The sequence below is a fragment of the Schistocerca gregaria genome, chromosome 3 (assembly GCF_023897955.1).
Source record: "Schistocerca gregaria isolate iqSchGreg1 chromosome 3, iqSchGreg1.2, whole genome shotgun sequence".
Classification (NCBI taxonomy): domain Eukaryota; kingdom Metazoa; phylum Arthropoda; class Insecta; order Orthoptera; family Acrididae; genus Schistocerca; species Schistocerca gregaria.
Genome location: NC_064922.1, coordinates 605499201 through 605520174, shown reverse-complemented (window position 1 = coordinate 605520174; position 20974 = coordinate 605499201). Strand labels below are relative to the sequence as shown.

The window sequence follows — 20974 nt, the reverse complement described above, 5'->3', positions numbered from 1 at the left end:
GCTTGCAACTTATTGGTCGCGAAGCAGGTGTGGCCATCTGGTGGCGTTGAGACACTGCACACGGTGGCCTAGTGCTCGGAGGAGCGGATTTGTTGACTGCATGTTCTTCTCGTAAAAGAGTCGTGCAGCCTGGCGAAACCTCTCTCTAACAGTTGGAATGTTGGAGACTCGGTTAAGGTCGTCCGACGGGAAGTCCCGAGGGAGGTGCAATGCCAGCCGTAGGATCCGGTTTTGGAGTCGTTGTAGTCTTCCGACGTGGCTCGCTGCGGCGTTAGGAGGGAGAGCAGGCGATCGAGTCCAGTATTTATGCCTGGAAGGAGCTCGGCGTTCCCTAACCGGTCCGCGCCGTTTAGTGGAAATCATAGAAACAGTCATGAGACAGAGTACCCAACATCTCAGATCGGGTCTGACACACCTCAGATGACGACGACAACCGTTGAGAACGGCCAAAACGAGCGCGGACGGCAGTCGGAACATCCGCGACTGGATGGGTCCATTGAAGGCGAGTCTGGCGGGCGCCGACCACAGACGGAAACTCGACTCGGCGCGGACCGGTTATGGAACGCTCAGCTCCTTCCAGGCATAAATACTGGACTCGTTCGACCCACGTACCAGTGCCAGATAGCACCTGAAGAAGACAGAGAGGCACGCTGTTGAAATATCGTGCGAGAACGACGCGAACATCCGACTGGAGTACCGAATACCCAAGATGTGAGCGTTAATGTTGTTTTATAGAGTCGGCAAGGGCATTTCCGCTACAGGTTGCTGCAACTACGACAGGGTTGTGTAAGACTGATGAAGGTAGCCCGTGGAGGCCTTGAGGTACGCAGTGTAGACGGCGTACGGAGGAAGGTGGCCGGACAGGGTTTGGAGTTAACTGCAGGGCGTTGCCGGGTGCCGCAGGCGTCGTGACGTCGTCGGCGGTGTGGTCGCGGCTGGAGGAGCTGCGGTCGGCGCTGCCGCTGTCGCTGTCTGCGCGCCCGGCGGACGTGGAGGGCCGCGCGCTGCCGCTGCTGCTGGAGACGGCGGCCGGGCTGCTGCGCGCCGCGGGCTCCAGGGGCGCCGCCTGCCTGCTCGCCTCCAGCCGACACCTGCTCACCGACTTCCAGCGCCGCGCCGCGCGACAGGGGCTCTGTCTGCCGGCACCCGACGCCACGCTGCTGCTCACCGACCTCCCCACGTAAGGAATCGGCGACCAGCCGTGCATCCAACGGGCAACATTAAAACTAAAAGCATTTACACTTATAACTACGTAAATTTCCAAATAACCAGCTTTTGAGAGAGGCTTAGCAGAATACTAGTAAAAGGACAGAAAATCGAGAGGAGTTCTAGAAATTAAATGTTTTAAACAGAGGCTCGTAGATGGGCTTGGGCATGGCCGGCAACATTCCAACCGCCTAGCGTCGCACGTTCACTGGATGGTCCAACTGCTGTCACCACAGACCCGACACGGTTCGTGAGACAACAGGTAGAACAAGAAGACAGTAAACTGATCGAGACGAGACAGAACTGCATAGATCCACTTTTAAGAAAGAGAAAAAACAAAGACTAATATCCAAACGGTTGAAAGAAACAGGATTGCTATAATTTACATTCTCGCATGGCCGTAGTGTGCACACCGGCGTTCATAACACTATGAAATGCTGCTAGTGAGTACACAGTTGGATTTTATATCCTGTAACTTATAATGTTGTTGCTATTATATGGGAACTTAAATCAGTTGCGTAGCACACGTAAATTTCAACTTTTCGGGCAAATGTTATTCCAGCTACAAATTTAGAACTACATAATTTCTTGAATGTTATTCAAAGCAGCGTACTAAACACTAATCTAAACACATTATTATATAAAACATTTTTTGTATTACCGTTATACACTGAAGAGCCAAAGAAACGTACACCTCTAATATCGTGTAAGACCCCCGCGAGCACGCAGAAGTGCCGTAACGCGACATGGCATGAACTCGACTAATGTCTGAAGTAGTGCTGGAGGGAACTGACACCATGAATCCTGCAAGGCTGTCCATAAATCCATAAGAGTACGAGGGGACGGAGACCTCTTGTGAACAGCATGCTGCAAGGCATCCCACATATGCTCAATAACGTTCACGTCTAGGGAGGTAGGTGGCCAGCGGAAGTTGTGAAACTCAGGAGAGCGTTCCTGGAGCCACTCCGTAGCAGTTCTTGACGTATGAGTTGTCGCATTGTTCTACTAGAATTGTCCAAGTCCGTCCGAATACACAATGAACATGAATGGATGCAGGTGATCAGACAGGATCCTTACGTACGTGTCACTTGTCAGAGTCGTGTCCAGACGTATCAAGGGTCCCATATCACTCCAACTACACACGTCTCACACCGTTACAGAGACACCATCAGCTTGAACAGTCTACTGCTGACATACATGGTCCGTGGATTCATGAGGTTGTCTCCATACTCGTACACGTCCATCCGCTAGATACAATTTGAAACGGGACTCGTCCGACCAGGCAACATGTTTCCAGTCATCAACAGTCGAATTTCGGTGTTGACGGGCCCAGGCGAGGCGTAAAGCTTTGTGTCGTACAGTCATCGAGGTTACGCGAGTGGGCCTTCGGCTCGGAAAGCCCATTTCGATGATGTTTTGTTGAATGGTTCGCACTCTGACACTTGATGGCGCAGCGTTGAAATCTGCAGCAACTTTCGGAAGGGTTGCACTTCTTTCACGTAGAACGATTCTCTTCAGTCGTCGTCGGTCCCGTTCTTGCAGGATCTTTTTCCTGTCGGAGATCTGATGTCTTACTGGATTCCTGGTATTCACGGTACTCTAGTCAAATGGTCGTACGGGAAAATCGCCGCTTCGTCAGTACCTCGGATATGCTGTGTTCCATCGCTCATGCGTCGACTGTAACACCACGTTCAAACTCACTTAAGTCATGATAACCTGCCATTGTTGTAGTAACAGATCTAATAACTGCTCCAGACTGTTGTCTTATATAGGCGTTGCCAATCGCAGCTCCGTATTCTGCCTGTTTACGTACCTCTGTATTAGAATATGCATGCCTATACAAGTTTCTTTGGCGCTTTAGTGTATAATATACAGGGTGGTCCATTGATTGTGACCGGGCCAAATATCCCACGAAATAAGAGTCAAACGAAAAAACTACAAAGAACGAAACTTGTCTAGCTTGAAGGGGGAAACCAGATGGTGCTGTGGTTGGCCCGCTAGATGGCGCTGCCATAGGTCAAACGGACATCAACTGCCTTTTTTTTAAAATAGGAATCCCCATTTTTATTACATATTCGTGTAGTCCGTAAAGAAATATGAATGTTTTAGTTGGAACACTTTTTTCGCTTTGTGATAGATGGCGCTGTAATAGTCACAAACATATGGCTCACAATTGTAGACGATCATTTGGCGACCTAGATTTCTCTTGAATCCCTGCCCTGCTGTGGCTGCAGGCGCCTAACAGGTAGATGCACGTAGGCAGTTTTTCCGCGTCTTCGGCCAAAAGTGTTGTCTGCATACCAGTGACGTAAATCCTTGGGACCAACGTTTTGTCCCCAATACGTGCTTCGAGATGTCCCTTTCCCTAACACCTGCACGTGGTTTCCAAGCCCCAAATCTCCACTGGAAGATTTGTTGTTAAATGACCAAACTGCCTGCTTGTTCTCAACTCAGAGGGGAGCCACCATAAATATCTTGCATGTGTTAAAAATGTATATGCTGCCATCTATGCCTGCTCATATTGTTTACTTACTGTCGTCTCACCAAATGTCTTGGATGTAAAATCAATGTTAAAGGGTAGTCTTGAATATGTAAAAATAGTGAGAGAGTGACTCGTCATCTCTCAGCTGTTTTGAGTGATTTGGGCAAATGTTATCTGCTATGCATGGATTGTATCTGTCATTTGCTTATGTGAGAATCAGCTGCACCAAGCATCGCTTATCTTCCAGTTTTTCTCTTCAATATTGTTGATGTCTGGTTTCTCAATCTACAGAAAAATCACCCACCAACAGAATATGTCAGCTTCATTATCCACTAGGTCACCAGCATATATTGTAAACAGTAATGGTCCTGTAACACACTCCTTGGGAATGTCTGGTGACTTTTCTCCATTAAGATCAGAATGCTATGTTCTACTTGCCATGAACTCTGGAATCCAACCTGTGAAATAAAACAAACTGAAGAGTGGTGATCTCTATAAACTGGAGAGTAAGAACAATAGTCTCTGGTTAACTGACCAGGGCAGTAATACCCCAACATAGGAGTTCATTTTTCAGTACAAAATCCAAGATGGCCGCCGAGTGAGATCACAGGTATTTTCTTCGTCCGCTAAAATAACTTATTTAAGAGTAAATAGTGCCAAGTTTAAATATTCTTTGTTTTTATTACTTGCTGTAGTGTCCGTTCTTGTCACACCACTGAATATTAGCGTCCAAGCAGAGCTTGTTCTTGAAAAAACTTGTTCTTTAGCTGAGGTCCCGATAATCGCGACATAACCCGTAATTTTGCGTGACATAAACACAACAAATTCTATTCAAGTTTTCTTGATAGTGCAAAAATCGTTTAAAAAAGACAGCTACTAGTTTCATCAGTGTCTATTGTCGCAATAAAAGTGTAATTAAACATTTCTAAATCGTATTTAACTAACACATTTCGTATTGTTTACTAGTTAGATAGACGCGATCTAGGTCTAAATTTTCCGAGTTATAAACGTTTAAAAACCTGACCAAACACGCCTGATAACTTAAATTCTCTAAAAGCAAAGTAATTACAAATTCATTCTTCTGTTTTTGCATCTCTAAATCAGTAGAAAAACAACAACAACCGCACATAAGATCTTTGTGTCGTTTTTTTTGCTTGCAGACATACAATCTCGCGACCTTGACAAATTTAAAACATTCTTTAAACTTAACTATTCTTTCGAAACTGACCATGAGTGAGAAATGTGGGAGCTGTTATAGGGTAGTGAGTAGAGGGATTTGTTGCCAATCTTGTAGGAAATATTTTCACTGGGGATGATGCAGTGGGGAGAATGTTGGGAGAACAGAAGAGGCTCTCTCCTGGAACTGCAGAGTATGCGGTAGGACATTTTGATTGGGGAGCAGGAAAGGAAAATCTGTGCCCTTCAGGCACAGTTGGAGGAAGCAAGGAAGGAACTGATAAGGATCAAGGGAAATAGGGGGGAGGAGGGTGGTTGGGAACTGGCAGCTGGTAGGAGGATAGGAAGAAAGAGAACGCGATCTGATAGTTTTATCATCAACACCAAAAACAGGTATCTGCCACTGCCAGAGTTAAGTGGAGAAGATCCTCAGGTAGAACGAGGAGCAGGAAATGTGCAGCACACTTCAACCGATGCCAAGAAGCCTAGGAATGTACAAAGTGTTAGGAAGAAGAAAGTGCTGCTGCTAGGTAGTAGCCATGGGCGAGGTGTAGGCCCTCAGTTACAGGAAAGTTTAGGGGCAGCGTACCAGGCCACCAGTATCTTCAAACCAAATGCAGGGCTAAGTCATGTGACAGAGGACCTAGGGTCTTTATGTAAGGATTTTACAAAAGAGGACCATGTAGTGATAGTGGGTGGGGCGGGAAACAGTTTGGACAGGGATGGGGCATATGAAATAGGTGGTGACCTGGACAAGATAGCTTCCCTGACTCATGGCACCAATGTACACTTTGTTGAGCTGTTCCGGCGTCATGATCAGCCACGCCTTGATGGAGCTGTGAGGCGAATCAATGTGGGGCTGGGGATGGCTGTGAGGACGGCCAACTTTGCTCATGTTTCTCTGGTGCCCGTCGGGACTATCAACAGATGGGGTTTCACTGGGCATGGCCTACACCTAAACAGGACTCTGAAGGGAGATTGGTACAGCTGATTCATGAAAGTATAGGGGGTGGATCTCGGGCCACACATGGTCAAATACCTGTTGTCATAGGTAGGAAAAGTAGGTCTTTTTTAGGATAAATCCAGACAACAGGTTCCCCTGCCTAAAGAGTATCTCTAGCAATTCAAAAAATACTGAAACCATCACTCACAAGACAGATTATAACACTTCAAAAATCACACATACCAGATGTCACAAAGAAAAACAAACCATCGGAAAGAGTAACATGGGGCATTTCACAGACTTAACAATCCTCCATCAAAACATGCAATCAATAAAAAATAAAATACAAGCATTAGAAGTTGAGCTCCAATCTTTGAACTGCACAGTAGTTTGTATTACTGAGCACTGGTGTAGAGACACAGAAATCCAACATGTAGTATTATCATTGTATGAAAGGGCAAACTCTTACTGTAGAACTACTTCAAGGGGTGGAGGATCATGCATTTATATCAGAAAAGGAACACAGTTCAAATCTAGACATGAACTCAGTACAGTAAGTGAAGACAAACACATTGAAATATCAGCTATTGAATTATCAGGGCTCGATATCACCAAGACATTAATCATTTTGTGTGTGTATAGATCTCCCAGTGGTAGTGTGGACACTTTTTTCAATAAATTAACAGAAGTTCTAGATAAAGTCTCAAGTACAAAGGTCAACATAATTCTGTGTGGGGACATAAACATCAACACTAATATCATAAATGAATCCAGCAGCACCTTCATAAATATCCTTCAAAGTTTTGGCATGTCCCTATTGGTCAATAGTGCAACAAGGGTTACTACAATGACTCCATCAGTAATTGACCATGTGGCCACAAATATAGACAGGGAAAAATGTGATGTAGCTGTAAAAGATCTCGGACTATCAGACCATCTCTGTCAAATAACAACAGTAAAATCAGGCATCGAATCATTCCCTAAACTACAAGCCTATAAACGACATCTATCAGAAATCAAAATAAAAGATTTTTCAAAGAACTAGAAAAACAAAGCTGGGATGAAGTGTATAAGGAAACCAATGTGAATATGAAATTCTCCAAATTCTCCACATTGTTTAAATTGAACTTTGAAACAGCATTTCCAAAAGTATGCATGACTGTATCAACATCTCACAAAAACAGATGGATAACAGCAGGTATTAAGAAGTCCTCCCAAACACTTAAACACCTCAGTTCCATGAAAAAGATTCACAATGATCCAGAATTCTTAAATTTCTATCATAGATACAAAAAGATTTATAGGAAGGTGCTGATTGCTGCAAAAAAGTCACTTAATGACAAAATAATATATAATGCAGAGAATAAAAGCAAAGCAGTCTGGGATGTTATAAAAAAGGAAACGGGGAGAGGCAAACAAACGCAGAATAACATACTGCTAAGGGAGGGGGATAAGGTAATAAATGATCCACAACACTTAGCAAACTATGTAAACGAGCATTTTTCAAGTATTGCAGAGAAGTTACAGCAAAAATTCCCCATAACAAATATAACACCTGCAAAAATTGTTGCACTAGATACAATGATGTTACTTCCAACCACAGAGAATGAAGTCAATAAAACTGTTCAAAAGCTAAAAAATAAAAAGTCAGAAGGCTTAGATGATGTACCAATGTGTGTACTGAAACAATGCATAGGGATTATACAAGGCCCATTAACAAATATAATAAATGAATCCTTCACATCAGGGACATTTCCAGAGCAGCTAAAACAGGCAAGAGTTGTACCTTTGCTTAAGAAAGGTAATGCAGAAGACATAGAAAATTACCGGCCCATTTCCCTGCTGTCAGCATTCTCAAAAATAATAGAAGCAATTATGAAAGACAGATTAATGAATTATCTGAATAAATGCAATCTTTTAAGCAAATCACAGTTTGGTTTTCGAAGTGGCAAAAATACGGAGTCAGCCATAGTAGAATTCACAAAAGTTGTACTTAATGCTCTTGATAAAGATGAGTGTGTCACAGGCATATTTTTGGATCTTTCTAAGGCTTTTGATACAGTCGACCACAAGATTCTATTAAATAAATTAGAAGCATTAGGAATAAGAGGGGTAGCTAATGACTGGTTTCGATCATACCTAACAGATAGGGTACAAAGAGTAGAGATAACACATACTTCAAATAGATCTAAACATTTAGTAAAATACTTATCAGAACCAAAACATATTAATATAGGGGTTCCACAAGGTAGCATATTAGGACCAATACTATTCCTGATATACATCAATGACTTTCCCAGTAGTGTTACTCATGGTGAGAAAATTCTCTTCGCTGATGACAGCAATATTATAGTCACTGAGAGAACAAGAGAACTCCTTACCGAGAAAGCAAATGAAACTCTCAAGGAAGTTTACGATTGGTCAATAAGCAACAAATTGACATTAAACATAAAGAAAACTAATGCCATGAACTTCAGTTTGAAGAGGAAAAATGACAATGTTAAATTAAATGTAGATGGCACCTCTATAGACTGTGTAACAAATGCAAAATTTCTAGGAATGAATATTGACTCTCAGCTGAAGTGGTGCGAACACACAAAGGTACTTGCAAACAGAATGTCATCAGCATGTTATGCCCTTAGAATTCTATCATCTGTGTGTAACATGCAGTGTCTTTTAGTTACATATTATTCATATGTACACTCAATTCTTAGCTATGGCATTCTTTTTTGGGGAACAAATCCACAAAATATGAACACAATTTTCAAACTCCAGAAAAGAGCCATAAGAATAATAACCAGAAATAGTAGTCGAGCTCATTGTAAAGATCTGTTCAAAACACTGGGAATTTTAACTGCTCCATGTGAACACATTTACCAGTCAGTTGTACACATCAAAAGTAACATTGGCAATTACTGCACAAACAGCTCTGTCCATGACCATGCAACAAGAGATAGACTCAACTTACATTTACCAAGAAAAAATAAACATAAAACTCAAAACAGCATTTTCTACCAAGGAATAAAACTGTACAATAAATTACCAAAAGAGATTAAAGAAATTTCAAAAATACACTTATTTAAGAAGGCAGCTAAAAAGTACCTGTTATGCAATACATTTTATACAGTGAAGGATTACTTACATAATGCAGAGTAGGGGTTTGATAAAAAAATGTTATACAAACAAATAATAATACTAATGATGATTATAAAACATCCAATATTCCACATAACACCTTCACTTTATTATTTTTCTTCTTTTTTCCTTTCTAGAGACACTCTCCCCTCAAGCTATGCATAGCACAATACTAACACCTCTTCCTCTTTCTGAGCTCAACATCTCACTCATTATGAAGGGATGCTGACTCAGTTTTTCAGGATAGCAAATGGGAACTTGCAGTACAGAAAATGGCCCAAGGATCACCTGTGTGTGTGTGTGTGTGTGTGTGTGTGTGTGTGTGTGTGTGTGTGTGTGTATGTAGTGAGTGAAGTGTTATGAAACAATGTGTGTATAGTGTGTGCAGTGACTGATAGTGAAATATGAGTGAATAGTGTGGCATTACATTATTTAATGAGTTATTTGTAAATAAATTATTGTATACCAGGAGTAAAATCTAATGATTGTCTCTAACCAGAAGTCTGTAAATATATGTGTATACGAATTAGCTTATTGTAAATTGATCTAAGCTTGTAAATACTTTGACATGTCCTATATCCTTGTAAAAAGAGATCTACGGATGAATAAAACTACTACTACTACTACAGTAGCCTGTGTTCTTCGAGAGTATTCTAGCCCCCCAGGGGAATCATATCGACACAACGCAATGTCGTATTTAGAGGTTATGTTTTGAAAACAGTTTTTGTGTGAAGTTGAAGGTGCCAACAAGCAAAATTTTATAAAAAACAACTGGGCTTTGATTTTATTTAATATTTCCTTTAGCACAATTTACGCTGACATTCAAGCGTAGCCTCTGTGGACTTCTGGCTTAAGAGTTTGTCATAAATCCATATGCTTTGGCCGGCAGTTATTCGTAACGGAGTGTCTCAGTGTAGGGTGATGATGGGTCCAGTGCATGCGCCCCTGCAGCTGTCAAAAGTTGTTGCTCAGAGCCACACCTGCCCTGCGGAGGGCACGTTAAGTCACTGCCGCTACCAGTAGAAAATATGTTTATTTTTTCTGGGTAGGTAGAAAACAGTTTCCCACAAATAAATCAAACAGTTCCAATTCAAAAGTTCCGACAAAGGTTTTTGAAAGGTTTCCCTTGCGTTTCAGGCGAATACCAAAAGTGGAACTGCACTACCAAACTTCGCAAATTGTAAACCCATCTATCCGACTTCCAGCCTCCTGAAAAGAACAAAGTTCTAAATCAGCCCACCCTAGTGTCATGGTTAGGGATTGAAAGATGCATATAAAAATAAAACCCATGCAGAAGCTAGAAATGGGAATCACCTCCCAATTAATTCCAATAAGGAATCCCTCGTCGCCATTCTTAGTCTACTTGATACGTGTCTAGAAAAACATAACTGTTCAGTTTCACTCTGTTATTGGCAGAGAGGATTAGTGAACAAATTTCTTTTAAATATAAAGTTAATACCAGCTAAACCTCACATTTACTGCATAATGGCCATAGCAATTACGACTGACCAGTCATTATCAATAGTTCACAAATACTTCTCGGCCTACGGCTCGGTAATAGCAGATTGAAGTCAACATTTTCATGATATTCGTGCCTCTGAATGTGCTCTTGATTTCTATAATTTTCCCGTAATGGTCATTCGCGAGACGATTGTGGGAAGAGCGTGCTGTAATACTAAAATCAAGTGATAACTTACATGGTCACGCTTATACCGTGTAACAACCCTCCCGCCCATAATCTTGAAGATAGTAACAGTTCGGCGAGACAGAGAGCACACAATTTTTTTCAGATGTCCCATATCCAGCCGAAGCAGTTAACTGGTATCAGATCCCTCAGAACAACCAAGCTGCGGAGATGATGTTTGCCACGTTTCGCCCACTGCTCGCAACAGTCTCAGACATTTTCTTTGGGATTAAGATCGGGTGTTATAGCGGACTAAATGTCCGACAAGCTGCTTGAGTGTTCGTGACACAAGGAAGGTATGCTTTGGGTCTATGTACACGGCTATTGTCAGCGTGAAAGACGGAAGAGTCCATTGCATACTCATCATGAAGCTCTACAAGAAAGGACAACATCTAGTGACCGAGAATCTACACTACTGTAAGTAGCATTTAATATTCAAATGCTAAAATAAACAATCTGGTTCATGTAAACGGTAATTATTCATGATACGAGGAACGCCCGCAAAACACACAAAGCCCCTTCCAACTTAAAGGGCAACCTCTATACATTGTGGATTAGACGCTTCGTTGGGTCGTTGGTGCTGTGGACACTCCCATCGTCTGAAGACCTGTGACTCGTCTGACCACGTTACACTCATCCACTATCTTGCATCTGTGTTGCTTGTGCCATTGAGTTCGTGCAGTTTAATGTGCCGCTGTGATCAATACCCTTTGTCGCCAAATATCCTCTACTCGGAGTTCTCTTCTCTATTTTCTCTTGGAAACTGGTTGAGAAGGAAAGACATTCACGTTCAGCAGCGATTCCTGTCATGTTTGAAACTAGTTGTCATTGTCAGGAGTGGCACTGGTCTCAAGTCGCTATCAATTAGGATCCTTTCGCGACCTCGTATCTTTCGCCGCGTTAATGGCTGCAAGTGGTCCACCGTTCCTTGTAGACAAATTGGACAGTCTTTATTGACACACCAACAAGTCGGACAAACTCACCCTTTGTGTCATTCTGTCACATCTCCAGGTCCAGCCATCTTAACTGCTCTGGCACACACGTATCTCTTCAGATTCGTGAGTAACGGCATGGGTGGAGGGTCGCATGACCGCGTTGTATGAGTTACCCAAGTTGTTTCAAAAAGAATGAGATGAGTTCAGAACTCCATATTTACTGTTAAAAACATACTACAGAGTTGGGATTGATTGAAAAATACTGTCAAAACTTCAAAGTTTTAGCTATGATATTACAAATGCTGTGTGTGCGCTAGTAGCATCACCTACAGTACCTAGAATTCTAGACGATAGATAAATTCATTATGAACTTTACATGATGTGTCTGCTTTTACAGAAGTTATACTCTGCTCTTCGCTTCTTCTAGTCACGAGGTAAAGGGGAGATGAATCTACCTTCCTTCAAACGTCCCTACAAGGAAAAATCACACGGGATCACGTCTCGCGAGGTTGGAGGCCAAGAATGCAGGACCGTGCTCGAGGTCCCGTGAGCCCTATCCAGCGTTGAGGCAGAATATCATTGAGAAACTAACGTACGTTGTTGTGTCAGTGTGGTGGAGATCCTTCCTATTTGGAAATGAAGTTATTGAAGTTTTCCTAAAGTAGTAGAAAAAGCCAATACTGCAGTATTTGAAGATAGCTCATTCAGGTCAGTAAAGAAGGGCAATACACGTTTTCAGGAGAAATGGCACAAAAACATTCACTATGCGTGAGTTTCTCACGGGCTTAGTAATGTCATGAAGGTCCTCGAGTCCCCATATGCGCACGTTATGTTGTTTTACTTTATCACTAACATGAAAGGCTACTTCGTCACTGAAAATTAACCGCGGTAAAATGTATAGTCACACATGTTCTCTAGCAGAGCATTGGTGAAGTCAAACCGTTTCCTTTTATCACCACCCCGAAGGGCTTGCACTAATTGTAGTCTGTATGGTTTATAAACTAAACGACGCCTTAACATTCGAAGGACAGCCGTGAGAGGCATTGCCAGTTACCTGCCTGCGCGGTGAGTAGGCATTCGTGGAGTCCGCTAAAGCGTTTGCCGGAGGTGCGAGGTCGACCTGGACTCTTACCTTTGCACAAGCATCCTGTCCAAACTGTCGATATCATCGGCAAATGTTTTTGCGTGTAGGGAGATCAAAGACAAAACGCCGTCGAAAAGCACGCTGTACCGAAATCACTGACTCACTATTTGCCAACTGCACCACATAAAACGCCTTCTGTTGTGCAGACGCCATCTAACTTCTCACTGACTGCAATCTGAGAAGACGCATTGACAGACATCCAGTGGCGATTTTCTGAAACTCTACGCCACGCCCATTCTAAGAACACACATTTCTTCCTTCAAATAACTTACTGGGATGCAGTCGGCCGATACACAGACAGATGCACACACACCCTGCCACTTTCAATGCAAAACTGCAGCAAACAAGCGCTGTGCAAGCGGATTTGTAACCTCGATTTTCATGGAAACTCCAAAGATAATACACACACACACACACACACACACATTGTAAATTCTAATGCCAAAGAAGACCGACAGCAGAAGTTATCAATATTGAAATTAATAATCAACAGAAGAAGTTGAAACGTCCCCTTAGAACAATTGTACACGACTGTGCTTAAACTGACACACAATATCTTTAGCGCAACGCAATCTGACTTCCAAAAATCCCTACAAAAGAATGGCCCTGACTAACATTAACCTATACGTTTCACAAATCACTTACCTCACAAAAATCTTCGTTACTCAAGCTACTGCAATACAGCGAGCGCCACTACTGCCAGCTAAATAAAAGATTCAAACTACTGAAGGCACTAACTACTGACAGGCAAAGTTAGCAAATGAAAGATTTTAATAGAGAACAAACAATGTATTTACCTTTATAGCCACAATATATATAGCAGTTCATGACACCAATTCTTACAAATTTCAAAACTCCGCCATCTCTCTCCCCACGTCCACCACTGCTGGCGGCTCACCTCCAACTGCGCAGCGCTACGCGCTGTTAGCATCCAGCTGCCGCTGCCCAACACTACAATGGCAGACAACAATGCAAACCAGCCACAGACTGCACACGGCACAGCCAGTGATTTTTATACAGAGCGCTACGTGGCGGCGGTGTTACTAATAAAAAAACCTAAACAGCCTACTTACATAGCCCACATGCTCCCCACAAAAAAATTTACAAATTGTTTTGGGCAGTGGCCAATACAGATTTGATAATTTTTTTCATAATTACAATGACAAAGAAATGAAATGCACACACTTATCGATACAATGTTGGTCAAAAGCTAAAATTTTCTCACAGTCCATAAAGACAGTCCTGATCGTTCATCATAGTAAAATTGCAGTGTTTTTTTTTCAAAGTCTGAGCAATAAAAGAAATTGCACTTGGAAGTAGTGGATTTCTAAGAAGTCTTGAAGAAGTAGTGTTGTCCTTTCAACGAAAGACAGTGCTGACTCTCGACATGCAGACAGGTAATGGGCCACAGCAGAGTCAGTCGACATTGAAGACTATCGGTAGGTAGGTCATCACAGAGCAGACCCACTGTAGTCCTGGTAGAGATTACTATTGGTGGGCCACCAGAGGTGCAGACCCTCTGCAGTCCTTGTAGAAATAATGGCATTGGTGGGTCATCAAAGGTGTAGACCCACTGTAGACCTTGTAGAGATGGCCAGCAGCCATCTGTTTGACTGTGCAGGCACACAATCACCATTGAAGAGTCTTGCGGATGATATAGCAAGTCCATAACCACCACTTGTGCACTCACAAAAATTGTTTTTGAAATTTCCTTACAACCAGCAATGCTGTTATCCAGTCCCTTACTGAATTATGAACACACATGCAAACACTATCAGTCCCTACTTCTCACATATTGTCCATATACTATGACCAACAGAAACGTGTGCAGTGAAATGTAATTTACAAGTTACTTAATTTGATGAACTGGTGTCAATTACAATTTTATAACATAAGAATGCAATAACAAAGGTACAAAATACATCTTTAAAGAACATAACAATACAGATAACATTTGCAGTAGTATAGGCTTTACAAAAGAATCGAAATAGCAAATACATCAGTGTTACAAAAATTACGACATAAGTACATACATAAGAGATCAGAATAACTTTTGAAACATCAACTTCACACATGATCATTAAAACAAAACACAATAAATAATGTCTGAACATATTTACAAAGAAAATAACATAGTATTTGAAAAATTCTACAACATAAATCTTATTAGCTAAACACATAAAGACAGGAAAAAGACAAATACACAAGGGTACATAAACACATAGCTGAATAATAGAAAGGGAACGGACAGGGTTTGTTTTCAGTGTAACATTTGGTACTGCAGTCCAGCCCAAAACGTCATTCTGTAGATCTTTCGTCTTATCTCAACATTTGTTTCCACCAAAAATATCATATTCAAGCATGCTTTCTGTATTTTGTTCACATCCTCTTTCAAAAATAGTTTTCCTCCACTGTACACTACTTTTTTGGCCAAATCATTTTCTTGTAACTTCTCAATGCATTTCTTCCAATTCCTCATAGTTAGTTTCTTATTTAGTCTACCCCCTCTTAAGCTAACTTAAACCTACTGAGCTCAGATGCTAAACTAAGGGACGAGGCAATGCAGCAGCACAAAACAATTAATACAAATAGCAATGATAAAAAAATGGAAATTGGCAAGAAAAGGTAGCAATATTACAACTAATATAAGGCAATGCGCAGCAAACAAGAAAAATAAATCAGTAATAAAATTGGCTTAACGTAGTAATACAAAGTGACATTCAGTAGCACTATGAATGGCAAACAGCCGCAGCAAATGCTATAACTTATACCCAAACATGACAAAGCTCAAGCAGAAAAAAATGTACACTAAAGACAACAATGCAGATACGGACAATGTCCTTTCACATCTTAAAGTCTATGTAATTAAAGTGGTGCACTACAAAAACTTATTGTAAAAAAATGTTACGGTGTACTTGAAAAGAAAATTTTGTATTCAGTTACTGTGATTAATCCCTTCTTATTGTTCTTTCTATTCAAAGTGCTCCTTTTTCGAAGAATATGGATCATAAAATAATTATTTAATAGATCTGTTGACAGAAAGTGTATACATTAGCAAATGCATTTAATTTTATTTTATAAAACCAATGCTGCAACACAGCTGGAAACCAGATATCAAATGAAATAAGTAACTATGAAAGGCAAAGCATAAAAATATCATTCAATAGTCATGTGACATTTAATAAGTTAGTACAAATTCTCTCAACTCTCGTAGAAAGACGATTGTCATTATCAGGTGTGCAGAAGTAAATAAGTATCTTTTCGAAGTAATGAGCGTGTCGTTTTTGCGATGCTTTCTACAAAGGAATGTCAATAGTGAGGATAATGGCCTCCCCCTTTTTTTTCTTGTGCCTCTGAAAGGCACACGCTAATGGCTTGTTTCCTGGTGGCTGTCGCCCAGCTGGGCGCCCACGACGCATTACGTGCAGGTGGTCATTTAACTTCCTTACCGAAATATTTACGGCACCAGTTTCCGCTACAGTGACAGTCTTATACAAAAAAATTCACAGGTCAAGAATTTGCGTTACAAATCTGTAGAAACAAAATCCAATTGATATAACAGTGTCCAAAAAATATTCGTCGGCATTGTAATACATTCAAGCATTTACACACATTTCATAACTCTTAAAGTACGATTCTCGGTTTCCAACATCCTTTTTCACAAACCAGAGTCCCTAACCACTACTCATTTTTCCTTACCTTATTACACAAAAACATATTCGTCGACAATTCTTCAATATTTCATCATAACAGATATGTAGCATAACCGAATAACTCATATAGCATCAGCTTAAACATACCTCAGCAGCATAATACACATCGTCGTCGTAAAAATAACATCATAACACCTCAGTCAATTCTCAAAATCGTCGTAGCTTCCTCGAATAATTTCAAAACCTAAAAAAAATTCTCTGCTCATGTCAAAAGTGTCATCTACCTCAAACGTACTTTAAAAATCGTGATCCCATACCAAATACATCATTCAAAGCTCTCATAGTATCGCAATGGTTCTGAAAAAATATGTACAGTTCACAAAGTACAGACAAATACAATTTCATAAGTGTGAAGTTATCCAACTGTGTAATTACGTACACATGTGTCACTGACGTAATAAAAAAGAATGTTTGTCTCACAAAAATCTTCGTTACTCAAGCTATTGCAATACAGCGAGCGCCACTACTGCCAGCTAAATAAAAGATTCAAACTACTGAAGGCACTAACTACTGACAGGCAAAGTTAGCAAATGAAAGATTTTAATAGAGAACAAACAATGTATTTACCTTTATAGTCACAATATATATAGCAGTTCATGACACCAATTCTTACAAATTTCAAAACTCCGCTATCTCTCTCCCCACGTCCACCACTGCTGGCGGCTCACCTCCAACTGCGCAACGCTACGCGCTGTTAGCATCCAGCTGCCGCTGCCCAACACTACAATGGCAGACAACAATGCAAACCAGCCACAGACTGCACACGGCACAGCCAGTGATTTTTATACAGAGCGCTACGTGGCGGCGGTGTTACCAATAAAAAACCTTAACAGCCTACTTACAAAGTGTCATAAACTCTGTCCCTCTGTTTTTTGACAAGTGAAAGAACAGTATTCCATACATAATTTAAACAAAAACCACTATCTCTATTTATAAGGCTATTTCCTAATTTAATTTGAAGATTCCTTAATAACACTGTCCCAGCAGCTGGAAGTGCTTGCCAGAATCTGCGTGTTGTTGTGTTCCATAGGATAACAAAGTTTCGCAATGGTGGTTTTGCTCGGTTGTTGTAAGTGTGTGTACCGCTTATGCTCAGTACACCGGTCCTCCACAGACCTGATAGTCCGACCTGGAAGCAATACGGTCGACATCCGCCTTAAGCAAATCTAGATCATCCTTTACGGAACCTGAAAGGATCCAGGTCTTAGATGGTGGTTGAAAAACTCACTTCTCAGAATATTTCCGCAAAATACGACGAATCCTGTTCGAAATGCACCATGCATGAGGCGAAGAGGTCGTAGACTTTGTTGCCAGCTCGATGTTATCATCACTCACGCGGTACACATTTGGTAAGGCGGGTGTCTACCGTATTCCTTGCAGTTGTGGCATGTCATATATTAGTCACTCTATCAGAACTGTGGAAGACCGACGTAATGAGCATAAGCGGTACACACACTTACAACAGTCGAAGAAATCCTCCATTGTGTAACACTGTCTTGGTACCAGTCATGCTATGGAATAGGACAACATGGACATTCTGGTACGCACTTACAGCTAGTGGGACAGTGTTAATAGCTGCTGAAATGAAATTAGCAAGTAACCATATAAATAGAAATGTCGGTTTTTGTTAAAATTCTGCTGGTAATCTACTCTCTCACTTGTCAAAAAGCAGAGGGGCAGAGTTTATGCTGCTTCACCCGTTGGTTTTTAATTTCATTATCGATAACTTTTAACGTCTCATCTTTCGTTTGTGATTGCGTTAATGTTTGCAGTGTGTGTGTGGGAGAGTGAGGGGGGGGGGGGGAGAGTGTGTGTGTGTGTGTGTGTGTGTGTGTTATCTTTATAGAGTTTCTCTGTAACCCGAGGTTTTAAATTCGGTTACACGGCACTTACTTGCTACAGTTTTCCTTGGAAATAATAATAATAATAATAATAATAATAATAATAATAATAATAATAATAATGTCGTGTGACTAGGGCCTCCAGTCGGGTAGACCTTTCGCCGGGTGCAAGTCTTTCGATCTGACGCCACCTTCGACGATTTGTGCATCGATGGGGATGAAATGATGATGATGATTAGGACAACACAACACCCAGTCCCTGAGCGGAGAAAATCTCCGACCCAGGCGAGAATCGAACCCGAGCCCTCAGGATTGACGTTCTATCACGCTGACCTCTCAGCTACCGGGGCGGACGCCTTGGAAATGGCATGGCGTGTTCCTGTCGAAATATCAAAGGTTATCGACGACGTCACCCGGCTCCATTCCCATAAGTTATTTAAACATTATATACACTGGGAGAAATCGAGGTCTCGCATATTTTCTTGCCGGTACATCCCAGTTTCATAATTATTACCGTGCAAAGTCGGATCATTCTTTTTGAAACACCCGGTACATGAGCTACAGCGTCCCAAAGCGGCCAGTGCTGTCTTTTGAGGTGGCGATCAGTATTCCGTCCGGTGCCAACTGGTGCCGTTAGACTGTGAGCGCCGTCTTCACGGCGTCTGGTGATTTCTCGCAGGGGCTGGTCGCCGCCGGTTAACGGGACGTGCGTGGTGCTGGGCCCGTGGGCGCAGGTGTCGGCGGCGGCATCAGCGCTGGGCAACGGCTCTGCCGCCGGCTGGCTGCTGGTGGCCACGGACGGCGTGCCGGAGGCGGCGGCGGCGCCGCGCGCCCTGCCGGAGGGCGCGCTGCTCGTCGACCCGCGCCTCAGCCTCAGCCTGGCGGCGCCGGCTGCCAACGCCAGCGCCAGCGCCAGCGTCAGCTACGCAGCCTTCCTCGACGTCGCCGCCGCCGTCGCCAGCGCCGCCGCGCGCTACCACGCCGCCCTGCGCGACCGCTGCGGCTTCGCCCCGGAGGACTACGTCCAGTGCCTCGCCCTCTTACAGCCTATACAGGTGCTGCCGTCTTTCTCGCAAACTCCCTGTAACCGTAAAAGTGGCATTACTGAGGCTCCATTCTCCTCAGTCAATCTATTAACCCTACAAGTGTACACCAGGGTCACTCTCACCTGGAGTTTTTTGTTGGTACTGTGCATGCATCACTACAGATACACGGCTCTCTGCCACCAATGTTAATTCAGCATTAAGATCTAGTACAGGACGGACGTTCAAAGTTGTGAGCACTGTTTAATTAATTTTACAGAAATGATTTTTGAAGCATCATTGTGGCCCTGGAGCACTCATCGTGTAACCATTCTGTCTCCGATTGTGAAGAACATTTATGTGAAAATGTCACGTTGGAATGACATTTCACTGATTGGAAGTGTTATATGAGAAGCATTGTTAGGTGAATTCAGTCGTGAAAGTGACTTTCGTGATGGAAGTGATTCTGAAGCTGATGCTCCTGCAGCAGTTATGGACAATGATGAAACTTATCAGTCTGTCGAATATGTGACAGCGATGAACAAAACACAGAATGAAGCAAATATCTGGATACACCCCTACAAAAGTCGAACGCTCTCAGGATTCTTAGTGGGGTCTTACATGGGGTCTCTATGTGGATACGCACCGTACAGGAGCTATTGGCGACAGCGGTGGCCATCTTCAAAACCGCCATTGAATTTGGGTTACTTGCTTCAGATGGGACGGGAGTCGTGTGAAATTTTTAACTGTCTCTTCCTCAGGAATACACATGTGAAGTCTGTTTTAAGATATCTCTATTTGTTTAGAAGTTATGACGTGTTAAACTTTGAAATTGCAGTGAAGTGATCAATTCTGTTCCTTATTGCACGTGACCCACAATGGCACTTACACTGCAGGAACGCAAGAGAATTATGTTAATGAGTGGTGAACGAAGTATCAGAGATTTCGTTAACGCCTGGCATCCAGTGACAAATGACGTTTCATTTATGACGGTATACAATTTACTGTACAAATTTTTTGCAACGGGTTCTGTGGAGGACAAGCCACCCAGCGGACGTCCAAGAACAGCCACCGACGAGAAGATTGGAACGGCAATTGCCTCTCCGTTCATAAATGAACCTAAGTGAGAGGTGCATTTTGCATAATGGGCTCTGTATCAGTGAAACAGGGATCCAAACTTCAAACAACAGGATGCTGTTCAGTGACGAAGATAAATTTTATGTACAGCGATAAATAAAAAATCATCGTTACTTGTCAGATGCAACCTCGTGAGTGGATCCCTGTAACGATGCAGATGGTGAAAAGTGATGATTCAGTGTGCGATTTGGGACAGGAGAACGTGGGTCCAGTGCTTATTGATGGAAGCTTGAGAGTCGACAGGTATTTTAATATGGTCCGCGATTATGTGCTTCCAGCGCTGTTGAACCCTCACGATGATTCCTCAACCTTCTTCCAACAAGACGGTGCACCTCGCCACTATGCTACTGAAGTCAGTTTCTGGATAAACAGTTTAGAGGTCACTGGATATGAGAGGTCCTATCGAAAGGCCACCACGGTCCCTTGATATTGCACCTTTTCAAAAAATGGTTCAAATGGCTCTGAGTACTTTGGGACTTAACATCTGTGGTCATCAGTCCCCTAGAACGTAGAACTACTCAAACCTAACTAACCTAAGGACATCACACACATCCAT

General features: G+C 42.3%; 1 protein-coding gene across 1 annotated transcript in view; it reads left to right on the top strand.

The window, feature by feature from the left end:
- LOC126353850 (uncharacterized) overlaps positions 1-20974 on the top strand; it is a 233863-nt gene that overhangs the window by 167273 nt on the left and 45616 nt on the right. Inside the window, exons 5-6 of the mRNA XM_050003006.1 lie at positions 904-1180; positions 18939-19314. Of these exons, the coding sequence (XP_049858963.1) occupies positions 904-1180; positions 18939-19314 (653 nt within the window). The remainder of the gene's footprint in view (positions 1-903; positions 1181-18938; positions 19315-20974) is intronic.